General features: G+C 43.4%; 1 protein-coding gene across 1 annotated transcript; it reads right to left on the reverse strand.

Annotated features, from left to right (window-relative positions):
- Positions 1-552: 552 nt before the first annotated feature.
- CCDC83 (coiled-coil domain containing 83) lies at positions 553-20950 on the reverse strand. Its single transcript, XM_081909990.1, has 10 exons — positions 20794-20950; positions 19053-19137; positions 16805-16973; positions 15812-15979; positions 15513-15604; positions 9173-9241; positions 7901-8022; positions 2880-2947; positions 1659-1837; positions 553-936 (listed from the first exon to the last, which is right to left on the reverse strand). Exons 1-10 carry the CDS (start codon positions 20910-20912, stop codon positions 760-762), a joined length of 1248 nt encoding a protein of 415 aa, XP_081766116.1. The 5' UTR covers positions 20913-20950; the 3' UTR covers positions 553-759.
- Between the last annotated feature and the right edge of the window lie 5478 nt (positions 20951-26428).

The following is a 26428-nucleotide window of genomic DNA, read 5'->3' on the forward strand; positions in this document are numbered from 1 at the left end:
TAAGCTGTCAAATTAACTCCCACAAGAGGTAGTGAGAGTTACAAACATGGATGTCTTTAAAAGAAGATTGAGCAAACTGAGGGATAAGGCTGTGTTCTCCCTCCACTCTTGGGGGCACTGTTTCATTTAATCTTCACGCCCCAAGGTGATGTACAAAATGCTGAAGATGTTGCAAAGCAACATAAAGAACTTGAGTTTTAAAATACAGTAATGCAAATTGGGTACATATGACAGAGACGCACACATCCCACTGGAAAAACTTGTCAGAACAAAAAAAATAAATGTACATTTGATGTGATCTCGCCCCTTTCTACAAACTCCCAAGGCGGTTTTAAACAAGCCACTATCCTGCAGGTTGGTTGTAAGAACTGAGAACACGTGTGAAGGTCTTCGATGGCCCTGATAACACTGGTAAATGTAAGTTGGTGCCATATCTTGTGAGACTCATGGGTCCAGGAGCACTGAGGATTTTTCTCCAGTCAAACGGTATAAAGATTTCATGAAATGACTACATTAAACCTTCACGGACGGCAAAAATCAAACCAGAGCCTCTTGCAATAGTAATTCAGATCCTGTATTTGGTGCATAGGAGGAATGGGAATACAATATACACAATCTACATACCCTTGTAAATGTACCCAATATTAACATCTTTGCTATGCAAGTCAACATTTAAGTGTCATATGAAGGGTGGGGGAGTTCCAACAACTGGAAGCCTATTTTTGAAAAGAAAAGCAGTAGCCTCTACCTTCCTCGCTCTCAATGAAATACGGATTTGATCATCTGGTAGGTGATGCGCTGCTGAGGCCGGCTGGCGTCATATTTTTCTTCAAGCTTTGTTCTGCTTGGCATTTCCTTGGCATCCTCGTGAACTGGCATAGTCTGGCCCACCGTAGTCATCAATTTCACTGCCAGGGGCCCCAGATCCTTGTACTCCTGGAGTTCAGAAGGACACAGATTAGCATGTTACCCAGTAGAAAACATTCCGCCCTCTCCTGCATCTTAAAATGACCATGGCATAACCGAATAAGCAAATCTCTGATAGAAATAACAACAATCCACAATCGCCACGCTGGTAGTGTCTGCTGCTGGAGTTGTACTAAACGGCTCTTGTTCAAATCCTTGCTCACTTGGGTAAGCTTGGGCCACTTGACCCAACCCCTCAGGGTGGCTTGTGAATAAAATGATGGGGAGAGCTATATATGCTGTCTTGGGCTTCTTGGAGGCAAGGCAAAGTTATAGATACGATAATTAAATGCTGGGAAATCTAGGTTGCTGCTGCATGAGCAGCAGCTAACAAGCACCTAGGCACAAAGGGTCATCTAGCCAATTTCCTGGGGTGCCAAAATTTCAAGAGTGGCTGCCTCAGCCCTGCAAAATGTCTTAAGTGAGAGTGCAGGGTGAGATCTCTGCGTTCCGGGTAGACTTTGTTGATCATGCACAAGGGGAGGAAATAATATCCTGGTCAACTCCTGAACCTTTTTAGGAGCTATGTTGCTGAGGGCATGATCAAGCTCAAACGGACTCTGTGTGTGTGTGTATAAAAACAAACAAACCAGTTTTAATTGCCCAGGTCAGCACAAACCTTTTGGGCACATTATTACCTCACCCTTTCTACCTAAAATCCTAACGCAGAGAAGAGGAAAGTAGATACTTGCCTTGAAATCATTTGAGTCTTCGTACAGGATAGGGGGGAGAATTTGACCAAGGGAATCTGTTTGCATTTGAATCACTTCAAAACTGTCATCTAGCAGATTTTCTGCTGCCTCCTGTCTGTCTTTGTGATCCACGTTGAGAACCATTTCCGATATCAATGATGTACTTTCAGCTTCCACTTCTGCAGAGGCGAGGGGAGGGAAAACACTTTCTGCAATACTCCTGTTAATAAAACTTTGCTGCGACAATGGTGGTGGCGGAGGGGAGGGAATTCTCTCTATTACTACTTGCTGGGCTTTGAAATTTATTCTGCTATGCAATGGTGGGTGGGGAAGCTCTTTCAGTCCTGGGGAAACTTCTGAGGGCCATATGCCAGGGCTGGCAGGGCCGGATACACAGCTGGACACCTTTGTACAGTAGTCTAATTTCTCCCCCTATGTCCTCCATCCGGACCGACGAGGCATTTTTTTAAAAACCCAGATATTGCCAATCCACAACTAGCAACGCTGTTCATGACCTGGTATTTATTAGGATGGAATAATAGGACTGTCGTGTTGGAAGGACCCCGAGGAACATATAGGCCAACCCCCTGTAGTACAGGATCTGTCCCACACAGGGACTGAACCTTGGCATTATCAGCAACATGCTCTAACCAACTGAGCTGATGTATATACCTGTGTTCCTTCTGACAGCCAAATGAAAATAGTACAGCCTGCCTGGCCCTGTCTACTGCACTTGGCCTAACCGTGCAGCGATCAGCTGTTTTATCAGGGATGGGGGTGAAAAATGAACATAACACCCGTGAGAAGCTTGCTGGCGAGATTATTGCATTTTTAGGACAGCTTCAGTCCTACAGCAAGTGGAATGAAGAAAGGCAATACACACACAGAGAGAGGACATATTTTGTGTGTGTGTGTTTGTTTTCCTTATCCAGGTAGGGATTTGCACACTATTAAGTTTTCTTCCATGCTTGTTTGACCCTTGCTAGGGGCAAAAGCACTTAACCATACAGTAATGATTGAGTTCACCTTCACAAGTGAGGCAGAGCATGACAGAGTTGGTTCTTAAGTCCCAACTTTCCAGTTACACCAGCTTCCAGGATGTCTACAGTGGGATATTTCTCACCGATAAACTATCACGGGGCTGTGAGGGCCATTTCTTAGGGAGGCAAGGCTGTAACATCTGCATCACTATTACAATCAACTCAATAGAAAGGAGATTACCAGAAAGGCCAACATATTCCTGGTCTCCAAGCATCTGCAGGCCAGCTCCCTGGGTAAGAAATAACTTTCTGGAAAATTAAAAGGAGAAGAAGCAACATCAAAAGGTTTGAAATTCTGTCTTCTCTTGTAACATAGAACAGTGGCACATCTTGCATACTCACGTTGTTGCCACTGGAATTATTCTCTTGCATGCCCTGAGCTCTTGTTAACGTTCATATTTTTCTTTAAATACTTATAAACCGAGCTTTCATAGAAATACACGAAGGCAGTGTACAAAACTACAAGAAGGCCACACCCAGGGTTGAACATGGGACCTTTTGCACGAAAGCATATGTTCTGCTACTGAACAACAGCCTTTCACCTTCGAAGGCAAGAATCGGGTGCCTTTTTGGCTCCCCGGCTCAAATCTTCATCAGGATTGGCCATGTGGACCAAATTTGGCAGGTGGGTGGAGTCACCCACCTGATGTCACAATGACACCACACAATTTGGCCACTTTGAAGTCCCTAAGTCAGGACTTCAAAGCACCTTGCTGAAGCAGAAGGGGGGGAAACCTGAGTTTTAGCAGCGAGGTTCAGTGCAAAACCCTTTGCGATTGTTAAGGGGCTTGCACAAATGAAGTGTTTTCTCCTGCGTTTTAGGATGAGCTTCACTACAAAACTCTTCCTGATTGATCAGCTGATGAGTGGGAAGGTTAAAAGGCCTGCTCAGTGTGGCCCATGTGCCAGGTAAATCATGTCGCATTGGCTGAGCATGCCAGTTCCCCAGAAGGAAGTGACTTTCGTAGCCAAACTAAGCAGGATTGGGTGGGTGAGTGGGAATCCTGGCCCCTTGCCTTCATTAATTTACCATTTAAAATGCCTTTTGTTTCACAATTGGGATGGTTAGCCAGCAATGAAAGTGGGCAGGGCTTTTATTTCCTTGCCAAGAGCAATTTGCAGCGACTCCAGTCAGTGTGGCAATGATAGCTACTCGTCCAAATTACTGATTAGGGGAGATTTATTCAATTTATTCAAAATCAATGTGAAAGAGAAGAGCTGCAGCTTGTTAATTCTGTCCTTTCCATGCCAATGCTGCTCCTCTGAAGGATATTTTCCTTCGTAATTATCAAGTGGCTTACAGCTTTATATTTAGCTGTTTGCTTGCACATTTGTTTATTTATTCGATTTGTCAATTGCTTCCTATTAAATGTCTCAATGCGATTTTGCAGCAAAAGAGCAATAATAACGCCAATTGAAAAACAATTTCAAATCCAGTACAGGTATGTAGAGACTAGGAAATCGGCTTGAATGTCTCCAACAGGTGCCGAAAAGACAATAGAGACAGTGCCTGTCAGAGAAGCACTGGAAGCTTACATTGGTAAGTGGTACCTTGGTTCTCAAATGCCTTGGTTCTCAAACACTGAAATCCTGGAAGTGAGTGTTCCAGTTTTCGAACGTTTTTCAGAAGCTAATTGTCCAATGCGGCTGTCGGCTATTGTTTCCAGGGCACCTGCACCAACTAGAAGCTGTGCCTTGGTTTTCAAACATTTCAGAAATAAAACGGACTCCTGGAATATATTAAGTTTGGCGCTTTTGTTTTTGCTATTTATTTTGCGTTTTTGAGGCTTTTTCAGTTAATTTGTTTTTGTGAGTGTGTGGAATCCAGTTCAGCTACTGATTGATTGATTGATTGATTGATTACGTGACTTCGGAAATGGATAAAAGCCCACCATCCAAACAATGACTATCTTCAGTGCAGGTAAGGAAAAGAATGAATTTTAATTTTTATCATCTACAATACTGTCTTATTTATTTTACAGTACATTGATTATTGCTTTCATTTTATGGATCAATGGTCTCATTAGATAGTAAAATTCATGTTAAATTGCTGTTTTAGGGGTTGTTTTTAAAAGTCTGGAACAGATTAATCCATTTTGCATTACTTTCTATGGGAAAGCGCGTCTTGGTTTTGGGGCGCTTTGGTTTTCGAACAGACTTCCAGAATGGATTAAGTCTGAGAACCAAGGTACCACTGTATGTGTTTTAGTAAATAATAAAACATCAGGATATATATATATATATATATATATATATGCAGGTTTTGGTGTCCTCGGGTGTCTTCCCGTGTAAAAGTTGGGGTGTCTAGGCGACGTTTCGACGAGGTCTCACTCGTCATCTTCAGGCTGGTGCTTTCGGCTTCTTGTTACTGGAACAAGAAGCCGAAAGCACCAGCCTGAAGATGACGAGTGAGACCTCGTCGAAACGTCGCCTAGACACCCCAACTTTTACACGGGAAGACACCCGAGGACACCAAAACCTGCATTCCTGTACCCGTGAAAATCTACGAAAGCATATATATATATATATATATATATATATATATATATATATATATGCAGGTTTTGGTGTCCTCGGGTGTCTTCCCGTGTAAAAGTTGGGGTGTCTAGGCGACGTTTCGACGAGGTCTCACTCGTCATCTTCAGGCTGGTGCTTTCGGCTTCTTGTTACTGGAACAGAGCAGGATCTCAGTGTTTGAGTTCCTATAAATACTGTTGAGGGGGTGTGGTGTATAGCCTCCAATGTTCTGGGCAGAGAGGAAGTTCCCAGGCTAGTGTGCCTTTTCTTCTTTTGTTCCTTAATTACTTGAGGGATATCTTGAGTGATTTCTTGAGTGATATCCTGAGTACCACTTAGGTGGGTCATTAGGTGTGGATTAGTTGCTAAAGTCTTTGTGTCTTGACCTCTTGAACTTTGTGAAGAGTTTTTCTGAGAAGATGGCTGTACTGCACTTAGTTGTGCTCTGGCTTGGCTTCGTGTATAGGGGCGAGCTGTGGTTTTGTGGCCTGTGTCAGCCAGATCTGTGTAGGGATTGCAGGGGGGTGCAGCATCCGGAGGTGCCATCATGGTTTGGCTACTGGATGGTGTCTGTAATTTATCTGTGGAGAGGGTCTGGGTTTGGGTCTGGTGTGGTTGATTGGTGATGGCGTTCTGTGTGCCTCTGGATCTGGTGTCAGTTTTTGTGGGGAGGGCTAATTTCCAGATGTCTGGCAAGCGGGATGTGTCGTCACGCTTGTTCATGTTGTGAGGGTGTTTCTCTATCTCGATGGCTTCCATGATTATTCTCTTGTGGTGATGTTCCATGTTAAAGAGCAATTTGGAATCTGCAAAATTAATTTCGTGTCCTGTTTCTTTCATGTGTTGGAAAAGAGAGGAAGTTTTTTCTTCTTTTTTGACGGCATTCTTGTGTTCTGCGATACGTGCATTTATTCGTCTGTTTGTTTGTCCAATGTACGTGGCTGGGCAGACTTTGCAGGGTATTTCATAGACCCCTTGGTTTTCCAACTGGATTTTATCCTTGGGGTTTCTGAGGATATTGGCTATTTTTTGGTTGGTGCAAAAGGCTGTTTTGATATTGTGTTTATGGAGGATTTTGCTAATTTTATCTGTAGTGCCCTTGATATAAGGAAGGAGGGCCATGCCATTGTTTTCTTCTGTGTCTTGGTTTTTGGGGGGTGTTTCTTTTTGGATTAGCTTCGTAACCCTGTTTTGCTGGTATCCATTGGCAATTAACACATTTGAGAGATTCTGTAACTCAGTTGTCAAGTGGTCTTTGTCAGCCAGGCGTTTGGTTCTGGAGATGAGAGTCTTGGCTACGGAGTTTATTTGTGCAGGGTGGTGGTGTGATTGTGCATGTAAGTAGCGGTTGGTGTGTGTTTTTTTCCGGTAGATAGTGTGTCCTAGGGAGCCATCAGGTTTTTTGTAGATTAGGACGTCAAGGAAGGGAAGTTGGTTGTTGGCTTCTATTTCCATAGTGAATTGTATTTTGGGGTGTAGGCTGTTGAGATGTGTGAGGAAGCTATCCAGTTTTTCCTTCCCGTGTGGCCAAATTACAAAGGTGTCGTCAACATATCTGAGCCAAAGTTTGGGTTTGTGTTCTGACTTGTCTAAAGCATTGGTTTCAAAGTGTTCCATGTACAGGTTTGCGATGACCGGTGAGAGGGGTGATCCCATAGGTGCTCCTTCTATCTGTTTGTATCTTTGTCCGTTGTGGATGAAGTACGTGTTGGTTAGGCAGTGGTTGGTCAGGTCCAAGATGTATTCGGGGGGATTGTATTTGTTTTGAATGGCTGTCAAGGCTTCATTAATGGGCACTTGTGTGAAGAGAGATACAACATCGAAGCTCACAAGTAGGTCATTAGGATGTAGGTCATTAGGATGACACCAGATCCAGAGGCACACAGAACGCCATCACCAATCAACCACACCAGACCCAAACCCAGACCCTCTCCACAGATAAATTACAGACACCATCCAGTAGCCAAACCATGATGGCACCTCCGGATGCTGCACCCCCCTGCAATCCCTACACAGATCTGGCTGACACAGGCCACAAAACCACAGCTCGCCCCTATACACGAAGCCAAGCCAGAGCACAACTAAGTGCAGTACAGCCATCTTCTCAGAAAAACTCTTCACAAAGTTCAAGAGGTCAAGACACAAAGACTTTAGCAACTAATCCACACCTAATGACCCACCTAAGTGGTACTCAGGATATCACTCAAGAAATCACTCAAGATATCCCTCAAGTAATTAAGGAACAAAAGAAGAAAAGGCACACTAGCCTGGGAACTTCCTCTCTGCCCAGAACATTGGAGGCTATACACCACACCCCCTCAACAGTATTTATAGGAACTCAAACACTGAGATCCTGCTCTGTTCCAGTAACAAGAAGCCGAAAGCACCAGCCTGAAGATGACGAGTGAGACCTCGTCGAAACGTCGCCTAGACACCCCAACTTTTACACGGGAAGACACCCGAGGACACCAAAACCTGCATTCCTGTACCCGTGAAAATCTACGAAAGCATATACATATATATATATATATATATACACATACACACACACACACACACACACACACACACACACACACACTCTGTTTGGCATACTGTAGTTTGCTCAAGGGCCAAAGAGTCAAGACAACTCTTTAGCTCCTGTACTTCACCAGTGTTTGTGCAATGCTAGGAGAACACCTTTACCTGGGAACTTTAAGGAACTGCATCCTTCGCTCAAAGAGTTTGTTGATGAGGTAGATGTTCTCCTTCTCCAGTTCGTGAACCGAGGCTTCTAAATCGCTCACTTCCTTTTTGTACCCTGCCACCTGCCATGAGATATGAAACCTGGTGCTGAAATCCTTTGTCTTCTGCCAAACCAGACCGTTGGCCCACCAAGACAGCCCTATGCTAGGCATTCAAACTGGAAGCAGCTCATTTCTGCAGGTGGCCCAGCTGTGTCCCTACCTGGACAGGGACAGGCTAACTTCTGTTGTCTATGCTCTGGTAACCTCTAGGTTGGATTACTGCAATGCGTTATACGTGGGGCTGCCGCTGAAGACGGTTCAGAAGCTTCAGCTGGTGCAGAATTTGGTGGTCAGGGGCAAAAGAGTTTGAGCATATTACAATGGTACCGTGGGTTAAGAACTTAATTCGTTCTGGAGGTCCGCTCTTAACCTGAAACTGTTCTTAACCTGAAGCACCACTTTAGCTAATGGGGCCTCCCGCTGCCGCCGGAGCACAATTCTTTTCTCATCTTGAAGCAAAGTTCTTAACCAGAGGTAGTCTTTCTGGGATAGCAGAGTCTGTAACCTGAAACGTCTGTAACCCGATGTACCACTGGCCCGACTGTATTGGCTGCCAATGAGTTTCCGGGTCCAATTCAAAGTGCTGGCTTTGACCTATAAAGCCCTAAAACAGCTCTGCATTCATCATCTGAGGCCCTTCTTCCTGTGCCTCCTTCACATGAGGTCCAGAGGGTGGCAACATAAGAACAGGGCCTTTTCTGCAGTGGCTCCCCATTTGTGGAATTCTCTCCCCAGGGAAGTTTGGCTGGCGCCTTCATTGTAGACCTTTGGGCACTAGGCAAAAATGTTCCTCTTCAACCCGGCCTTTGGCTGACTGACATCCGATGCCATTTTAAATGTGACGTGTGGTCATTATGTTTTTTTTTGTTACTCTCTTTTTTCACTATGTATTTTGTGGTTTTAATATTAAAATTCTATGCTGTGAACTGCCCTGAGCTCTATGGATGAATGTCGGTATACAAATTTAATTTATTTTTATATTATTATTATTATCCACCCAATATCCTTTGAACTGTGGATGTCGGGGAGTCAAACTGTGCTCCACCTCTGATCACCCACCACCCTTCTAGGAAGCAGTGGGAGACAACTGGTCCATCTAGTTCAATACTGTCCACACTGATTGGCAGTGCCTCTCCTTGGAAATCCAGATTATCCTTCCAGATATGTTTACCTCCTCCTTTAGCCACTCGTATTCTTTAATCTCCCGGCAGCTGGTCTTGTCAATATGTTTGACAGCATTCTGAGGAAAGAAAGCGTGAAATCGCAGCTGAAGCTGGAACCTTTGCATTGAAGGAAGTGATAGTCTAGACAGGATACCCCACAGAGGAACATCCAAAACTTTGAACAATAAAAACACAAAACTTCCTTCTATATATCTATTTTTACATTTCTTTTTCGCTTTCCCATTTTTCAAAAGGACTTCGCAGCTGCTTATTGATGTGACGCATCACGTAAAACGTTAATAGTAATAAATCATAAAGACACACGCATTCCCAGAATGAAATATGGATGCGATCTGCGCTATTCTGAACACCAGCCTAATGAAAACAATTTTACGCTGCCTGTGGAACACCAAACGCATGAGCTGACTCTCAGTTTGGTAACGGATTCTCGTAACGTTGAGGAAAGAGACAAGAGAAGGTTCAGCCACAAGATACAACAGGCTTTTATTTGACAGGAAGGCTTAAGGGGGATCATGGTGGTTGAAGGATTCCAGAAGGTGGAAGCCACCACAAAGGAGGCCCTGCCCCAATGGCCAACCAATCACATCTTTACAAGAGGCCGAGAAAGGCCTCTAGAGAGCATGCAGACTAATCTGAGGAGAAGAGAAGAATGTGAAGGCCTCTATTTACCTTCAGAAACCAGGGAAAAGCTTTTATTTTGCCAAGTACAGGTTTTGGAGGCACAGTATACGTTTTCTACTTTCCTCACTCCCAATCTAACCTGGCTTACCTTTCTTGCTCATATTTTAACTCTTATTTCAATCACTGCTGTTCTAGTGTGTGTGTTTTTAATAAGTTGTGGAGCAGCTGGAAGGCAGGATACAGAAGCAAGTCCATTTAAAAGGAATAAGTGAGAGAGGCATTTCTGTTTTACTTTCTAAGGAATGTCACAAATAAGCTTGTGGGGTTGCCATGTGCCCTCTTTTTCCAGGACACGTCCTCTTTTTCAGGGGTAAAATTTCTTTCCAGATGGATTTTTTAAATTTGCCAAAATGTCCCTGGCTAGACTTTCTGGAGGAGACATAGACATAACTGGTGGTTGAAGTCTTGCTTTCCTCTTCTCTTCTCCCGTCCCCCCTCAGCAATATATCACAGTTTCAATAGCCTACCTGTAGCAGGGGTACTTAAAACAAGAGCCGTCATAGCGTCCTCTTTTTTTGCTCTTCAGAATATGGCAAGCCTACTTTATGAGTATAAAACCCAGCCAGAACTAAACACTCTTGGACCTCATTGACTTAAATTGGAAGTTAAGTACATGCTTAGTGCTGCAGTCTTGTTCCCCCATACCTGGGAATAAGCCCCACAGCATACAGCGAGACTCAATGGGTGGGGTATAAATAATAAAATTATTATTATTATTATTATTATTATTATTATTATTATCAAGAACAGGATTGCACTGTAAATCTCTCCCACAGAAGTCAAATGAACTTGAAAGTGCTCAGATCATGTGGAAAGTAAATTTGAAATTTACAGATTGTTCTCTTTTGAAAGAAAATTGTATGAAAATGATGTATAGATGGTATATTACACCAGTACAGATAGCAAAAATGTATAAAACCGGGTCAAACATATGTTGGAAATGTAAAGAAAAAGAAGGGACTTTTTATCATATGTGGTGGGAATGTAGAGAAGTTAAAAAAATTGGGAAATGATATACAATGAATTGAAAAAAATATGCTTAAAATGACATTTGTAAAAAAAACCAGAAGCATTTTGGTTAGGGATTGTAGGACAAGACCTGCCAAGAAAAACAACTGCTGCAACAGCGGCAAGAATCTTGATAGCACAAGGATGGAAGAATGAAGAAATCCCAACGAAAGAACAGTGGCAAGAAAAATTGATGAGCTATGCAGAGTTGGCTAAATTGACATATAAACTGCGGGACAAGAACAACTGTGACTTTAAGGAAAAACAGCAGCCTTTTACAAATTATCTAAAAAGTCAGCAAAATGAATTGGACTCCCTGGCAGGTTTTGAATAAACATACACAAATTTATTGGTTGGTAACATGATAGATAGATAAGATGAGGATATGTACAGCTTTATAACATGCAGAGAATAATATGTGTAGAGAAATCAGAGAGAGGAGCTGAGGGAAGTCCTGGGAGGGAGGGAGGGATTAAGGGGGGGTAGGAAAAAAGGTGAGAGCTGGACCATAAAGAAGGCTGATCGCCAAAGAATTGATGCTTTTGAATTATGGTGCTGGAGGAGACTCTTGAGAGTCCCATGGACTGCAAGAAGATCAAACCTCTCCATTAAAGGGAAGTTTTCCTTCTGCACATATGTTTTCCCTCTGCACATAATTGTTGCATTATAGGGAAGCATTGCATCTCTTTCTACACATAACTGTGGCCTTATGGGAAGTCTTGCTATGGGAAGCATTGCTTCTTTTCTCTTGCATTCTGAGAACTCTCGCTCATGATCCTTTCTCTGTTTCTGCACACACTGTACGAACCTGCTCCAAACACCAAGACATTCCCTCATCGCTCAGTTCACCTCAAGTTCATGGTGACTTGTACTCCATGCATAGCTGACCACATCTATAGAACTTGATTATTATATTCTTTCATGTTATGATCAATCATTAGTAATCGTCTGTGTTATATTAATCTTTAGTTATAATTAATTAGGAGGTTTCATGCTTGTCTAGTCCCAACCTCGTTTCCTAGCCTTTAATCTACCAGTGATAAATGTTCACATGTAATTCCCACCCCTCACATGTAATTCCCGCCTTGCATTTGCATTAACCAATAGGCAATGAGTTTCTTTGTGTTTGTAACAACCAATCAGCCACAAGGACACCTGTGGCAATGCTTTGTGATATTTAATAAAAGAGAGTTCCCGGGACTTCCCGGCAGACGCCTCTCACATGACACCTACTACTCGTCTCCCGTGATTTTCATTCCTACATCTGGTGACCCCCGACGTGCCAGATCCCTTACGCAGCCAAGCCCCTGTACTTCACTCGACTGGAAAAGTCTCAGCGCGCTATTTCGTGAGTATGGGGGGCGATTTGACTCGAATGCAGAAAGAGCATGCCAGGGAACTTTTTTCTCTAGTTAGGCAGCGTGTTGTGGGTGTTAATGTTTCCTTAAAAGAAATTGAACAGCTCCTTGGTGAGATTGCTTGCCAATGTCCCTCCTACCCCGAAAGGGGGTCCCTTGAGGTGGGGACTTGGCAAAAGATCGGAAAGACCCTCTTTGCAGAACCGAGGGCTTCAATTCATTGTCTGCTCACCTGGCAGAAATGTGCAGCTGCCGTTGCTAAATTAGGACCCCAGGCGTCTCCTTCGGCTCCTGCCCTTCTGGCTGTTGCAGACAATCCCCCCCCCCTCCTTATCCTAAGCTTTTGCCTCCATTGCAGCCTTGCCAACCCCTCCCTACACCTCAGCCCACAAACCCATCCACCCCTCCCCTTCCTCCTTTGCCTGCTTTGCCTGCCACAACCCCTGTGTGCTCTCCTACAGGAGCTGTGCGCACCTCACTTTCCCTGGCTAGGCAGAAAGGAATTCTGTCCTTAGAGGAGGAATCTGTGTGGGCTGGGGAATTGCCTTCTGCTTTCCCTATTAGCTCTTTTGTTAATATTAAACAACAACATTCAGAGCCCTACCATCAATTTATAGATAGATTGAAAGAAGCAGTCACCAGGCAGGTTGATAATACTACAGCCCAGAATGAACTGATGGAAAAATTGCCTTTTGAAAATGCAAACACCTACTGTAAGAAGGCTTTGCAGTCAATCATTAACCGTCCTAAATACGATCCGGCTCAGAGGATTCAATCCTGTGCGGAATTTGGCAGCCAGAGCCATGCCATGTCCTTGCTTGCCAGAGCCAATCCAAATTTGGCAGCCAACCAAATGCTTTTAAATGCTGCTCAATATGTAGTTTTTGAAAGTGAATTTAAGCATAGTGCAGTAGCCCTGTCCTGTTGGATGCCCTTACTGTGTTTACTAATGGAGCCCCCTCCAGGGGGGTCGTTGCATGGCTACAAAATGATAAATGGCACAGCCTCTACATTCTTCTACAGAAGTTTGCCCAGCATTCTGAGCTGGCAGCTGCTGTTAAAGTTTTGCATCATTTCTCCACGCAGCCAATTCCATGACCCCATACGTGGCTTCCTTTAATGTTACTTGTGCCCGTATGGTGAACTGCACAAAAACCAACAGTGTAAAAATGGGCAAGGATAACTTCAATTGTTCTGATTATGTAAATATTTCATATATATATGCCTGAAGGCTGGTTTTGGTCGTGTCCAGGCTTCACGTTTAATTATATTCCTGCAAACATTAGCCATGGCACGCCCTGCTGCTTAAGCCGTATGTCTATTATTTTATCAAAAAAGCATCATTTGTCCCGCTCTCGATATTGACGCCCTGTGCAATTGACTAATGATTATAACGATTTTGTCTCTCTCCCTAGCAGATCTGAATATATTTCTTTAGCTGTCTCTCTTTTAGGAGTCCCTGGACTGGCTGTACGGAATAGCAGGAATATTAACTCTTTAGCTTGCTCCGCAGCAAAAGCCTTGAATTCTACTTCACAAGCTCTTCACCTTTTGAATAAAGAACAGAGTGAATTGCGTCACGGACTCATAGAAATGCGCTGCTATCGATTATCTATTGATGCTCCATCATTACGGATGCGAACAAGTGGAAAACATGTGCTGCTTTAATATCACTGACAATTCTAAGGCTATTCAAAAACAAATCTCTCATTTGCAAAATCTCACACATCATATCAAACAGGATGTTGGTTTTCCTGCTTTCTGGGATTCTTTCACCCAGTGGCTTACCGCTTGGCTGCCAAACCTTACTTGGCTTCGTAATCTCTTTCAATATGCTATTGTCATAATTTGTATATTGATTCTACTATGCTGCTTCCTCCAATGCATTCCTGGCCTCATAAGTCTTTTCTCTCGACTTCTCTCTCCCCCTCAGCCACCCAATAAAATCCTTGCTGCTTATTTTGCGAAATGGCAACACCAACAGTAAACCAAAGGGGAGATATGGGCAGATTTATTTCGAGCATGCGTTGGCAAACCACGTATCTCGTAGTATTTTTTGTCCCATCCTCCCTGGCGAATTTATTTTGGGCATTCGCTGGCACACCACTAATCCCGAAATATTTTTGCCTTATTTACCCAGAACGCCTCGCAAAAAAAGAAAAGAAAGGGGGAGATAAAGGGAAGTTTTCCTTCTGCACATATGTTTTCCCTCTGCACATAATTGTTGCATTATAGGGAAGCATTGCATCTCTTTCTACACATAACTGTGGCCTTATGGGAAGTCTTGCTATGGGAAGCATTGCTTCTTTTCTCTTGCATTCTGAGAACTCTCGCTCATGATCCTTTCTCTGTTTCTGCACACACTGTACGAACCTGCTCCAAACACCAAGACATTCCCTCATCGCTCAGTTCACCTCAAGTTCATGGTGACTTGTACTCCATGCATAGCTGACCACATCTATAGAACTTGATTATTATATTCTTTCATGTTATGATCAATCATTAGTAATCGTCTGTGTTATATTAATCTTTAGTTATAATTAATTAGGAGGTTTCATGCTTGTCTAGTCCCAACCTCGTTTCCTAGCCTTTAATCTACCAGTGATAAATGTTCACATGTAATTCCCACCCCTCACATGTAATTCCCGCCTTGCATTTGCATTAACCAATAGGCAATGAGTTTCTTTGTGTTTGTAACAACCAATCAGCCACAAGGACACCTGTGGCAATGCTTTGTGATATTTAATAAAAGAGAGTTCCCGGGACTTCCCGGCAGACGCCTCTCACATGACACCTACTACTCGTCTCCCGTGATTTTCATTCCTACACTCCATTCTGAAGGAAATCAGCCCTGAGTGCTCACTGGAAGGACAGATCCTGAAGCTGAGGCTCCAAGACTTTGGCCACCTCATGAGAAGAGAAGACTCCCTGGAAAAGACCCTGATGTTGGGAAAGATGGAGGGCACAAGGAGAAGGGGGCGACAGAGGACGAGATGGTTGGACAGTGTTCTTAAAGCTACCAGCATGAGTTTGACCAAACTGTGGGAGGCAGTGGATGACAGGAGGGCCTGGCGTGCTCTGGTCCATGGGGTCACGAAAAGTCACGACTAAATGACCAACAACAACAGGAAAAAAGGGGAGAAATAATGTATGTGATTATATGGTTTGATAATTTGTTATGTTGAAATTGCTTAATAATTTTTTTTTTTTAAAAAAAAGAAAGTGTTCAGATCATGCCCATAATGATTAAAAGACTAGAATTGCAAAGCCGTATCAGTACCTCAAGCGCCCATTCTTTCTTCAGCTCCATTTGCTTCAGCATGTATCTGTCGGTTCTTTCCTTCGTCTCCTCCAGGGAAATCCTAAAAAACTCTTTAGGGGTGAAAACAAGAACACAACCCCGGCTATCAGAAAAGAGAAAGGTAAAGCAGGAAACGTGGGAATACGTTTTAGAAGAGACTGAAATATGTGTTCCTTTACGGAAACGCTGGAAACGATAATTATTTCTAGTTCTTGGCGTCTGGGCCGACATCTCTGGCCTTAGGTTTCTGGTTTAAGTACAAGCCCAGAGGAACTCACCGGTCATTTCCTCAAGGTCTTCCTTCAGCTTCTGGATGTCCTGTTCTAGGCACTCAATCTGCTTGGCGTGTTCGGCGCTCCCGACATTTTTGTACGCCAGCCAGTAATCCACTTCGGCTTGCTTTTGCACGAGTTTTTGTTCGAGGTAATGTATCTGGCACCGCATGTCTGGTTGGAAGAAAAAAAGGCTGTGTTAGGAGTGATGGCCTTTGCTTTCCCAAACTGCTAATGAGAAATGATCATCTCCACCTGGGATTTTTTTATTTCATTTTCCTGTATTCCCCATTTCAGATCATTAATATTTATCAGACAGCACCAGCTCTTGAGCCTCCTTGCTTGTTTTCATGCTAAGTTCTAACAATTTGATGTGTGTGGAGCGACGGAGTCTCAGCATGGTGTTTGATAAAAGGGGAGGAAGCTAATAGACATAACTTGGTGTCCACGATCATTGCCAATGTTTGCTCCCCAAAGATATGACACTTAGACATGGCTGGGCAAAGACTGTTGCAGAATTATATTCAAATCCTATCTCTCCACCCCCCATGGTGCATTGTTGTTCTTTGTCCCCTTGGTGTTTTCAAATAGTGCTTGCTTAGAAGCACACAGAGAGATCAGAGCTGTCTGAAGATATTACAGACCTGAGGAAGTCCAAATGCTCTCCTCCTTTCTAATTAACAGGACTCGCATAAGAATCTGCCCATACCTTAAAAGCTGCATTAGAAGACTTTGGAGGTTAGGTGACTGGCAGCTGGGGATTGGGGGGGCACCACAGAGAAGGCCCTGTGGAATGCTCTTTTGAGAAAACACTCACTATAGCCTACATTGTATAAGGCACCAGAGATCTCAAATTGTGCTGGGCCCAGGCACCACTCGGGCTACTCTTGGCCAGACTGTATCTATAGGTCCTTGTTTAACTGATCTGGGTCCCAGATCGCGTCCTCCACTCCACCTGGGATTTGAGCTAGCAACTGAGGGATTTCAGTGCCAGCTCACCTTTAATGAGTTTTTCCTGATCCCTAACATATTGCCACTTCTCCTTCATTGCTTTTTCTACATCATCTCTGGTAACAACTTCAACTTTCGCCAAAGCCTCTTCCTGCTCCTTCAGGGCAGCTAGGAGTGCTCGGATGTGCGAAGTCTGTTCGTTCTTTAGCTGCTGATTCTGAGGGGGAAAGTTTTTTGAAAAAATGTTACTTGTTTCACTTTAATTGTGCCTTTTCTTTGGGATGCTCAAGCTGGCTACTGAAGCAACATCCAGTGGTACCTCAGTTTGCGAACTTAATCCGTTCCGGAAGTCCGTTCTTAAACCGAAACCATTCTTAAACCGGGGCGTGCTTTCCCTAATGAGGCCTCTGGCCGCCGGTGCCCTTCCACCGTCCGACTTCCGTTTTTAGACTGAGGTAAAGTTCTCAAACCAGGACACTGTTTACGGTTTTGCAGAGTTTGTAAACCAAAGCTTTCTTAAACCGGACTATTCTTAAACCGAGGCACCACTGTATATCGGAATACATTATGGGAAGGTGGGGTATAAATTGCAAACGGAAGCAAGAAATTGCAGAATCGAATATCCAAAAAAGCAATTCACAATAAACCAACATACCCCTCCCCCCATCCGCCCCCTGCAATGGTGACAATTGTCAGAATAATCCAGTGGAAATAAATCGACGGATCTCTATCGTTCTATTGCATGTGACAGATCTACTTATATACATGCATTTTCCTGAGTCCATCGCCTGTCTAACATCATTACCAAAGAAATTAGAGTAGGAATTTTTATCCCCTATTTTGGTTCACAAGTAGCTTCCAAACTTGCTAGTAACTACACCAGGCATAGGGAACCTATTTCTCTCCATATGTTGCTGAACTGCGTCTCTCATCAGCCGCAGCAATTATGGGAATTGTAGTTCTGCAACATCAGGGGGACCAAAGTTTCCCCACACCTGAGCTACATAATAATAATAATATACAGCACCTACTTAGACCTCTCCAGCCCCCTTCCCTTTAGACAGTATTCAGCTAGATCAGGCACCCCCAAACTCTGCCCTCCAGATGTTTTGGGACTACAACTCCCATCATCCCTAGCTAACAGGACCAGTGGTCAGGGATGATGGGGATTGTAGTCCCAAAACATCTGGAGGGCCGAGTTTGGGGGTACCTGAGCTAGATGGACCAATGATGTGATTTGGTATAAGGCAGCTTCATATCTTCCAAATAGAGAGGGCAAGTGAACAGGCAACAGCGAGGAGATGCCCCCAAAACCGTATGGGCAGAGGCCCTCTTCCTCCTAATCCTGGAACTAGCACTGTTTCCCATCTCCTAATCTACCTGATCCTTTGAACTGCAGATGCTGTTTTGCCTATGATACCTGGAGGACCAGCTCCCTGCTTTGAGGGCCTTCTTCCAACTGGCCTGGACTGACTCCAGCTACAAATGCGGAGGCTTTCTGAGCAGACGCTCTGGCTGGGGTGTTGTTTGGGGGAGTTGCTGATGATGGTTTTTTGAATCTTTATTTTAGACCTTGTTGTATGCGGTGTCAGCAGCGCCCTTGAGCCAGTGCCACCAACTGGACTCATACACTTCAGCCCAGACTGGGCTAGGCAAGCTGGGTAGCACTTCCAGAGACCACCTTCTGCACAGGAACAGGTCAAAGTGCTGTGGACAGTCGTCGCACAGCAGAGTACAGCAGAGTATAGCAGAGCATAAACGACTCGGAGAGCAGCTCTGTAGAATATCTTCTTTTATTCTATCTACAACTATAATACACAACTATATACAGAGCTAATTGAGGTCTAAACGAAAATTGCTGAACTGCACTGAGTGTCTGCAGCTGCTCTTAGCAGCAACACACGATCTCTCTCTAACACTCAGTCTCTCTCTCTCTCTTTGATGTGAGGCTGGAGCGGAATAAGTACAGAGCAGAAAACCGCCCCTCCTCTCTGGAGAATCAGCAGAGAACATCAGCGGATTCTTGGATATGGGAGGGGTGAAATCTCCTCATGCGGAAGTTGTTCAGTTCAGTTATGTGTTTTTTAAATCTTTTGAAATTTTATTACTACTTTTGCTGCAGTTGTGTATTTTTTTCATTTTTTTCATGTTTGAATTGTGGAGAGACAGCATACAAATAAAATTCTCTACGCATATGAATAAACCAACTGGGGTTGAACCTAGAATCTTCTGCTTGGATGCAAAGCTGAGCTGTGCTCACTCACCCAAATCAAAACAGAAGCATATGTTTACATACCCTTTCTTTGTTTCGGTCATTTTGCGCTTCCAAGTTTTTTATTTCAAAAAGAAGCTCATCGATGATCTCTTCCTTTATTTGAATTCTGAAGATAATTAAAATGCAGAGGATAAGTGACGGTGCTACCAAGAAAATACTCTACCTGAACCTCTTCGAGGAAAAGCAGGATACAAATAAATTAAACATTCAAATATTTGTGCACTATATTTTCTTTTCTTTTTAAATACCCTTCAGTTTAAAAGATGTGTTAAGGCACAAATTCATGTATCCAAAAGCATGGAATATGTAAGTTTCTAGACACCGCAGGAAGCCAGACTGCTCTTGCACTTACATTCATCATAGGTTTTTGTTCCTGAAATGTGATAACATTATACCTTTCACACTGAGGTCCAATGCCGAGGGCCTTCTGGCGGTTCCCTCCCTGCAAGAAGTGAGGTTACAGGTAACTGGCAGAGGGCCTTATCGGTGATGGCGCCCGCCCTGTGGAACGCCCTCCCACCAGATAGCAAGGAAATAAACAACTATCTGACTTTTAGAAGACAATTGAAGGCAGCCCTGTTTAGGCAAGCTTTTAATGTTTGATGTTTTATCATATTTTTAATATTCTGTTGGGAGCCGCCCAGAGTGGCTTGGGAAAACCAGCCAGATGGGTGGGGTATAAATATATTATTATTATTATTATTATTATTATTATTATTAATAATTCAGATTCCCCATGCCAAATTTACTGCGGCAGCTGTGTTCTACTTGTGCTGTGAGAGACATCGTGCCAGAGGCAGATTTAGGGCAGTGCTGCCACACCGGGTGCCAACCCTAGGGTGTCACAACTACGACATAGCAAACTGAGCAGAACGGAAGGCAAGAGGCGGGTTGGGGGATAATGACAACACAGAATTCTGGCCTCGCACAGGGCACCGCTGAAATGTGAAAGACCAAAGTCTGCCCCTGAGCATTCCTCTGAATAGTCCTACTACCCACAAATGTACAATAAGGCAGAAGAGCCAGTAGCCCCCCAGATGTTGCTAAAGTGAGGTTCTTAATTTACTATACATACTGATCGCATGCAGGGAGGAGACTAATAGTGGGTTGGTTCTACGGTCAAGAAAGTGGTTTCTGCACATGGTGTAGAGTTGGGGTCAGCAACCTTTTTCAGCCATGGGCCAGTCAACTGTCCCTCAGACCTTGTGGGGGCCGGACTATATTTTTTGGGGGGTGGGGAAATTAACGAACTCCTATGCCCCACAAATAAATAAAAGCACACATTCTACTCATGTAAAAACACGCTGATTCCCGGACCATTCGTGGGCCAAATTTAGAAGGTGATTGGGCTGGATCCAGCCCCCGGGCCTTAGTTTGGCTACCCAGATGTGTGTGTGTGTAATATATAATATATAGTAATTTTTATTTATCTGGTTTTCTTTAAATTTAAATTGGATATTTAAAATAAAATGCTTTCAGGGGGGAAATCTTTCTAAAGGTATGTAGGTTTTATTTTATTTGTTTTATATCTTATATTTTGAAAATGTACGTCTGGTTTTTTTTCCTTTAAATTTTTTGGGGCCCCCAAGAGAGTGGGGCCCTAAGCTATAGCTTGTTTAGCTTATACGTAAATCCGGGTCTGCTTGCACGCCAGAGAGGTCACTTTGGTGCTGCGAACAACAGTGGTTCGACTTCACCCCAAGAGGCATACTCCTTTGCTTCTCAAGACAGTTGGGTGTCAACAAGAAGCAACAATACCTACTGATACTCTAGCAGAGCTTCTGGAAAATAAACTCGAGGCTCTTTGGACATGTGTCCTAAGGGCTGTTTCCTCTTCCCCTTCTTCTCCTTCTTCTCCTTCTTTTTCTTGTCTTTCGCCATGGTTTAAGTCTTCAGAGACCTTGGGGAAGCAAAGAAAACAGATCAGGGCAGCATAGAAAGGTTTTCTCTTGTTTTCCCTGTTCTTACTTTGTTCCGAAGCCGTTGCATGCATTCTGCAGTCACGGCACCAGTGCTTTTTGGGGGGGATGATGCAGGGGTACACATACCCCTAAACATTTTGTGAATCGAAGTTTGGCCTCATTGAGGGGCAGTATTTCAATATGAGTAGGAAAATGAGAGTACAGTGGTACCTTGGTTCTCAAACTTAACGTGTGATATTTTACTGTATTTTTGGTTTTATGGAAGCTGCCCAGAGTGGCTGGGGAGGCCCAGCCAGATGGGCGGGGTATAAATAATAAATTATTATTATTATTATTATTATTATTATTATTATTATTATTATCCATTCTGGAAGTTTGTTCCAAAACCAAAGCGTTCCAAAACCAAGGCACGCTTTCCCATAGAAAGTAATGCAAAATGGATTAATCCGTTCCAGACTTTTAAAAACAACCCCTGAAACAGCAATTTAACATGATTTTAACACTCAAAATGGAGCATGTTTGGATTCTGAAAAAAGTTCGCAAACCGGAACACTTACTTCCGGGTTTGCAGTGTTTGGGTTCTAAATTGTTTGAGTACCAAGGCGTTTGAGAACCAAAGTACCATTGTACCCCTAAACATTTTTTTAGAAAAAAAGCACTGCACGGCACTGTGTGTGAAGTGCTGAATGCAGATAACTTTAGACCCTGGACATAATTAATGTTTTCGTGCATTATGACGTATCTGAATACACAATTTAAAGTATTTGGTCAAAATTACCGTACACAACACAGCAACTGCAGCTCCTGCAACCTGCTAACGTGAGCTCAGAAATCCCAAAAGTAATACAAGACTCCTGTACTTTTAATAATTGTGAGGCAGTAACAGCAAAAAGCAACCCCCCAACTAGTTTTAAAAACACAACTCTTGCAAGGAATTCTGCCTGTTTAATTAAAAAATGGGTTGTCTCTTCAAATACTCTCCCTGGATTTAATTAGGCTTTGCTGTCTGTTGCCTATGCAACTTTAAACACAGAGGCAAAAATTGGGGTGATTATCCCTTATCGTCCTTCGGATTGATATTTATTACATTTACATATTGGCCCAGAGACAAAGTCTTGACCAGAGAAGAACAGCAGATTAAGTTGATGGATTATGCCAAAATAGAAAAAATGACTGGAAGAATCAGAAATCAGGAAAACCAAAATTTTAATAAAGAATTGAAAATATATATATATAAACCATTGTAAACAGTTAAAATTGTTAGTAGGATTGGGATAACACTTGTAGTTTAATGGTGAATTTTGGATATAATGGAGATATAAAAGATTTGGATTATTATAAAAGATGCTGGAGGAAATGATTAACTATAGGATCCACAAAGGGGAGTAGATAATTCCGGGAGATTCTTTATGTTGTATGTAGGGTATGTGATTGTAAAACTGCCATTTGAAAAACCAAATAAATATTATTATTATCATTTCAAAAAATAAATTTATTACATTTATTCGCCGCTTTCCGCAAAACAAAGAGAAGTCTTACAACTATGGAAAACACAAAATGGCTTGTCGGTAATTTAAAACGATGGCTATTCTCTATTGCTATTGTTTGTTATATTTGCTTTCCCAAAGCAAGCCTCGAAGCAAATGTCACAGAATTCTCTGGCCCCTCCAATCTCTCACCTATGAGACGCCAACACAAAAACCCTGCACAAACACTATGCAATAGAATGAAAAGACCATTATTCCAGCCCCCAACCCTCTCCCCTCTCCCCCCCCCCACAATGTCTATGGCAACAGAGTCTCACACCGAATATAAACTCTGATAAAGACTCTCTGAATTGGAAATGTTGACTCTATATGTCCTTTTCCTTCCTCGTTTGTTTGTTTTAGATCACAGAAAAAGAATGAGATATATATATATAGGAAACTGCCGCTCCTCCAAGACATTTTTAAAAGTTTTTAATTGAAGATTTTCCGGTGTTGCAAAATAAACAGACGAGGGAAAGTACATAGAGTCTCCACTTTCGATTCTGCGAGTCTTTTTCGCAGTTCCTTAATGTCCCCCAAGACACCTAAGTTCAAAGTTTTGAGTAAAAAGTAAAGTTTCTTGGAGGGGACGGCTCAACCATGAAGCCAGGGGTTTAAAAGCAACCCAAAGGGCTCATGGATAAGGTGCGTAAGACAGCCGATCCCAACTCAGCCTAGGATTTGATACCAGATTCTCAATAGAACAAAAATTTTGCACAGGTGAGAGCAAGTCTATCAATTGGTACCTATAGCTCAGTTGCAGGGGATGCCCCAATGCACAGGTGTCTCAACATCAGGATTGCGACATTCCTTTCAGGAGTGTCCCTAAGGGAGCATCCCCCCACCCCCCACCCCCGCCCAGGGCAGAATCCTTACCCTATTTTTCTCCTGGGGGCTGGTAAGCAGTCTATTACCGGCTGCTGCCTCCTGGTTGGTTCCAGACATAAACTCTCCCGGTCACCATGGTAACCGCATCAGTATGGCCGGCCCACAGACCTCCCCATTGATTGTTTCCTCCTCCTTTTTTCATTTAGAGAAAAGTCCTTCGCAGTTTTTTTCTTTTTGTAAAAAATTAATAAATGGGGAAACATCTCCCTCTTGTGCTTCACTGAGGAAATGAATTGTAGAAAAGGCAAACATTCAAGGCAGCGCAACGGACAGGGGGAAAGCCTTAGAAATCAGCCTTATGATAAAGATTTTAAGAAATAATGAACAGCATTTTGTAGGGCTGCGTTTGCCTGTTACAGGACGCCAGCCTCTTAGTCATCTGCCTGTTATTCATGGCCTTATTCTGACTTGTTCTGCTGTGAAGCACTTAGGAAATGACAGGCGGGGATTAAAAGACCTAAGAACTGAACTGGTTTAAATTGAATGGTTTTTATCTGTTTGTCATTTGTTTGTTTGTTTGTTTAATGTGCATGCCACACTTAGTCTGTAGATCTCAGGGCTGCGCACAACATAAAAATTCATATAAATGCATACTATGTTTATGTCATACCCTTTCTCCAAGATCTCCCCCCCCCATTTTATCAACACAACAAACCAGCAAGTTGGGTGATGTTGGGAGATGGCTGCTGCTCCAAGTAACCCTCCAAGTTCATAGCTGTGGGAGGGTTTGAACCCAGATCTCTCTGGTCATGGTTCAACACTAAAAACCACATCAGAGGCTTGTTACCACTCCTTTTTGCCACTATACTCATGAGAATAGCCTGACCCTCAGACATGTAGCAAACCCTCATGCTTGCCTTCATAAATTTAATTTTTAATTTTTGTGTCTCACCGCCTCAAATCCACAAGCATTACGAATGCGAAATGAAACAGCCGCCAATTAAAGCCATCAAAACGAAAGCAAATTTAAACTAATCAACTCCTGGCTTGTCAAATATGGTCTGTTTTGTTATTTTCGTCCTTATCTCATTGCTTTAGAATAGTGGTGGCAGAGTTTACATCCTGTTCTTTTCCAGTCAAGTCATTTATTATTTTTATTTTTTTGCAAGCTGCTACTGTGCAGCCGGAACTTCTCCCGCTATTTGATTAAAGGTTCTGATAGTTTCTGGTTTCTGGGTGGCGAAGTGACGGGTGGCGAGTTCGAGTTTCCTTTCTGCAGGAGTTGGGTGCACAGTTGAGTCCTTCATAGGGAACTTGGTCACTTGGTGGATCCGGTGGGCTTGAACTTGCCACCCATCGGCTTCTGGCTGGTGAGCTCACACCTGTCTCCTGCAGGGATCAGAAGCATTTGCATCAATGCTTCAGCTAACCTGGCACATTTTCCTTCTATTGTAGCAGCATTTTCAATTCAAGCATCTTTGTCTGATGCCCCCATTCATCAGCTGATGGGGTTAATAATAATAATAATAATAATAATAATAATAATAATAATAGTTATAGCCCGCCCATCTGACTGGGTTTCCCCAGCCACTCTGGCGGCTCCCAGCAGAATATTAAAAACAGAATAAAACATCACACATTAAAAACTTCCCTCAACATAGCTGCCTTCAGATGTCTTCTAAAAGTCAGATACAGTACAGTGTTACCTCAGGTTACATATGCTTCAGGATACAGACTCCACTAACCCAGAAATATACCTCGGGTTAAAAACTTTGCTTCAGGATGAGAACAGAAATCGTGCTCTGGCGGCGCGGCGGCAGCAGGAGGCCCCATTAGCTAAAGTGGTGCTTCAGGTTAAGAACGGACCTCCGGAATGAATTAAGTACCTAACCTGAGGTACCACTGTAGTTATTTATTTCCTTGACATCTGGAGGGAGGGCATTCCACAGGGCAGGCATGACTACCAAGAAGGTCCTCTGCCTGGTTCCCTGTAACCTTATTTCTCACAGTGAGGGAACCACCAGAAGGCCCTCGGAGCTGGACCTCAGTGTCCGGGCTGAATAATGGGGGTGGAGACGCTCCTTCAGGTATACAGGACTGAGGCTGTTTAGGGCTTTCAAGGTCAGCACCAACACTTTGAATCGTGCTCAGAAATGTACTGGGAGCCAATGAAGATCTTTCAGGACTGGTATTATATGGTCTCGGTGGCCACTTCCAGTCACCAGGAGTGTGCCTTGCTCCAGCAAAGGAAGAACTGGGAGCTCACTTTAAGCTCCTGGTTGTTCCTTTGTAGCCACTTGTACCTGCTCCACACTCGATGATGTCACGTATAATGTCACACGTCGGAGTGGATGAGCGTGCTTTGGGGGAAACAGCCTGACGGGCCAAATTGGGACCCCTCTGGGCCAGAAGTTCCCCACACCTGCTTTATATCTTCAACACACACACACACCAGGGAATTGTGAGGCACACCCAATATCATATGGACGACAATAGGAGCAGTGGAAAGGCACCCAGATGAATGGAATGACTCCTAAGGAGAACATAAGACTGAACTGGAGGATATGTCTTTGTGCCCCAAAGTGGTCAGGAAATATTTCAAATAGTATATTCCGGTACATTCAAATAGTATATGCAGACATGCTCTTCCACTTGGTTAAAAAGCACCAGTGAATCTAGGCGGCGCTGCCTGAGTCATTTATTAAACCGTCTGCTTTCTCGCTCTCCAAGATCTGTTTTGCAGGTTGACCGGTGCTACCACATTCTCTGTCGAAAGATCCACTCCTACAACATCAATATTTGCCAAAGGTGACTTTCCCTTTGCCGGAGAAGGAGGGCATTTGTTTACACTGCCTTCCTGTCTATTAAGAACGGTTCGCTTTCAAACAGCTGCTGGATTCTGTGGAGGTGGCAAGACCGTGCCTTAAATCAGTGACCATTGTCATTTGCTACGAGACAGGCCGGCCCCTATGAGCTTTCTGCCTGGCCTCCAGCATTATTCCTCACCCCAAGAAAACCAATACCTTATTCCCTGTAGCAACTTTCTCCCAATGAGTCAGGGGCTGCAAACCATTATAGTCACACTGGCACTAGTGATGGAAAGATATGCCAGTTTTGATTC

The sequence above is a fragment of the Podarcis melisellensis genome, assembly GCF_964234715.1.
Source record: "Podarcis melisellensis genome assembly, chromosome: 4".
Lineage (NCBI taxonomy): Eukaryota > Metazoa > Chordata > Lepidosauria > Squamata > Lacertidae > Podarcis > Podarcis melisellensis.

Bases quoted from the DNA above. Each gene is read 5' to 3' on its own strand.
- CCDC83 (XM_081909990.1), bottom strand. From the start codon at position 20,912: ATGGCGAAAGACAAGAAAAAGAAGGAGAAGAAGGAGAAGAAGGGGAAG. The intron at 19,138-20,793 runs GTAGGTATTGTT...AATTATCTTCAG, and splicing joins GAAGCTCTGCTAGAGTATCA to AATTCAAATAAAGGAAGAGA. The intron at 15,980-16,804 runs GTGAGCTGGCAC...TCTTCCAACCAG, and splicing joins TCAGGAAAAACTCATTAAAG to ACATGCGGTGCCAGATACAT.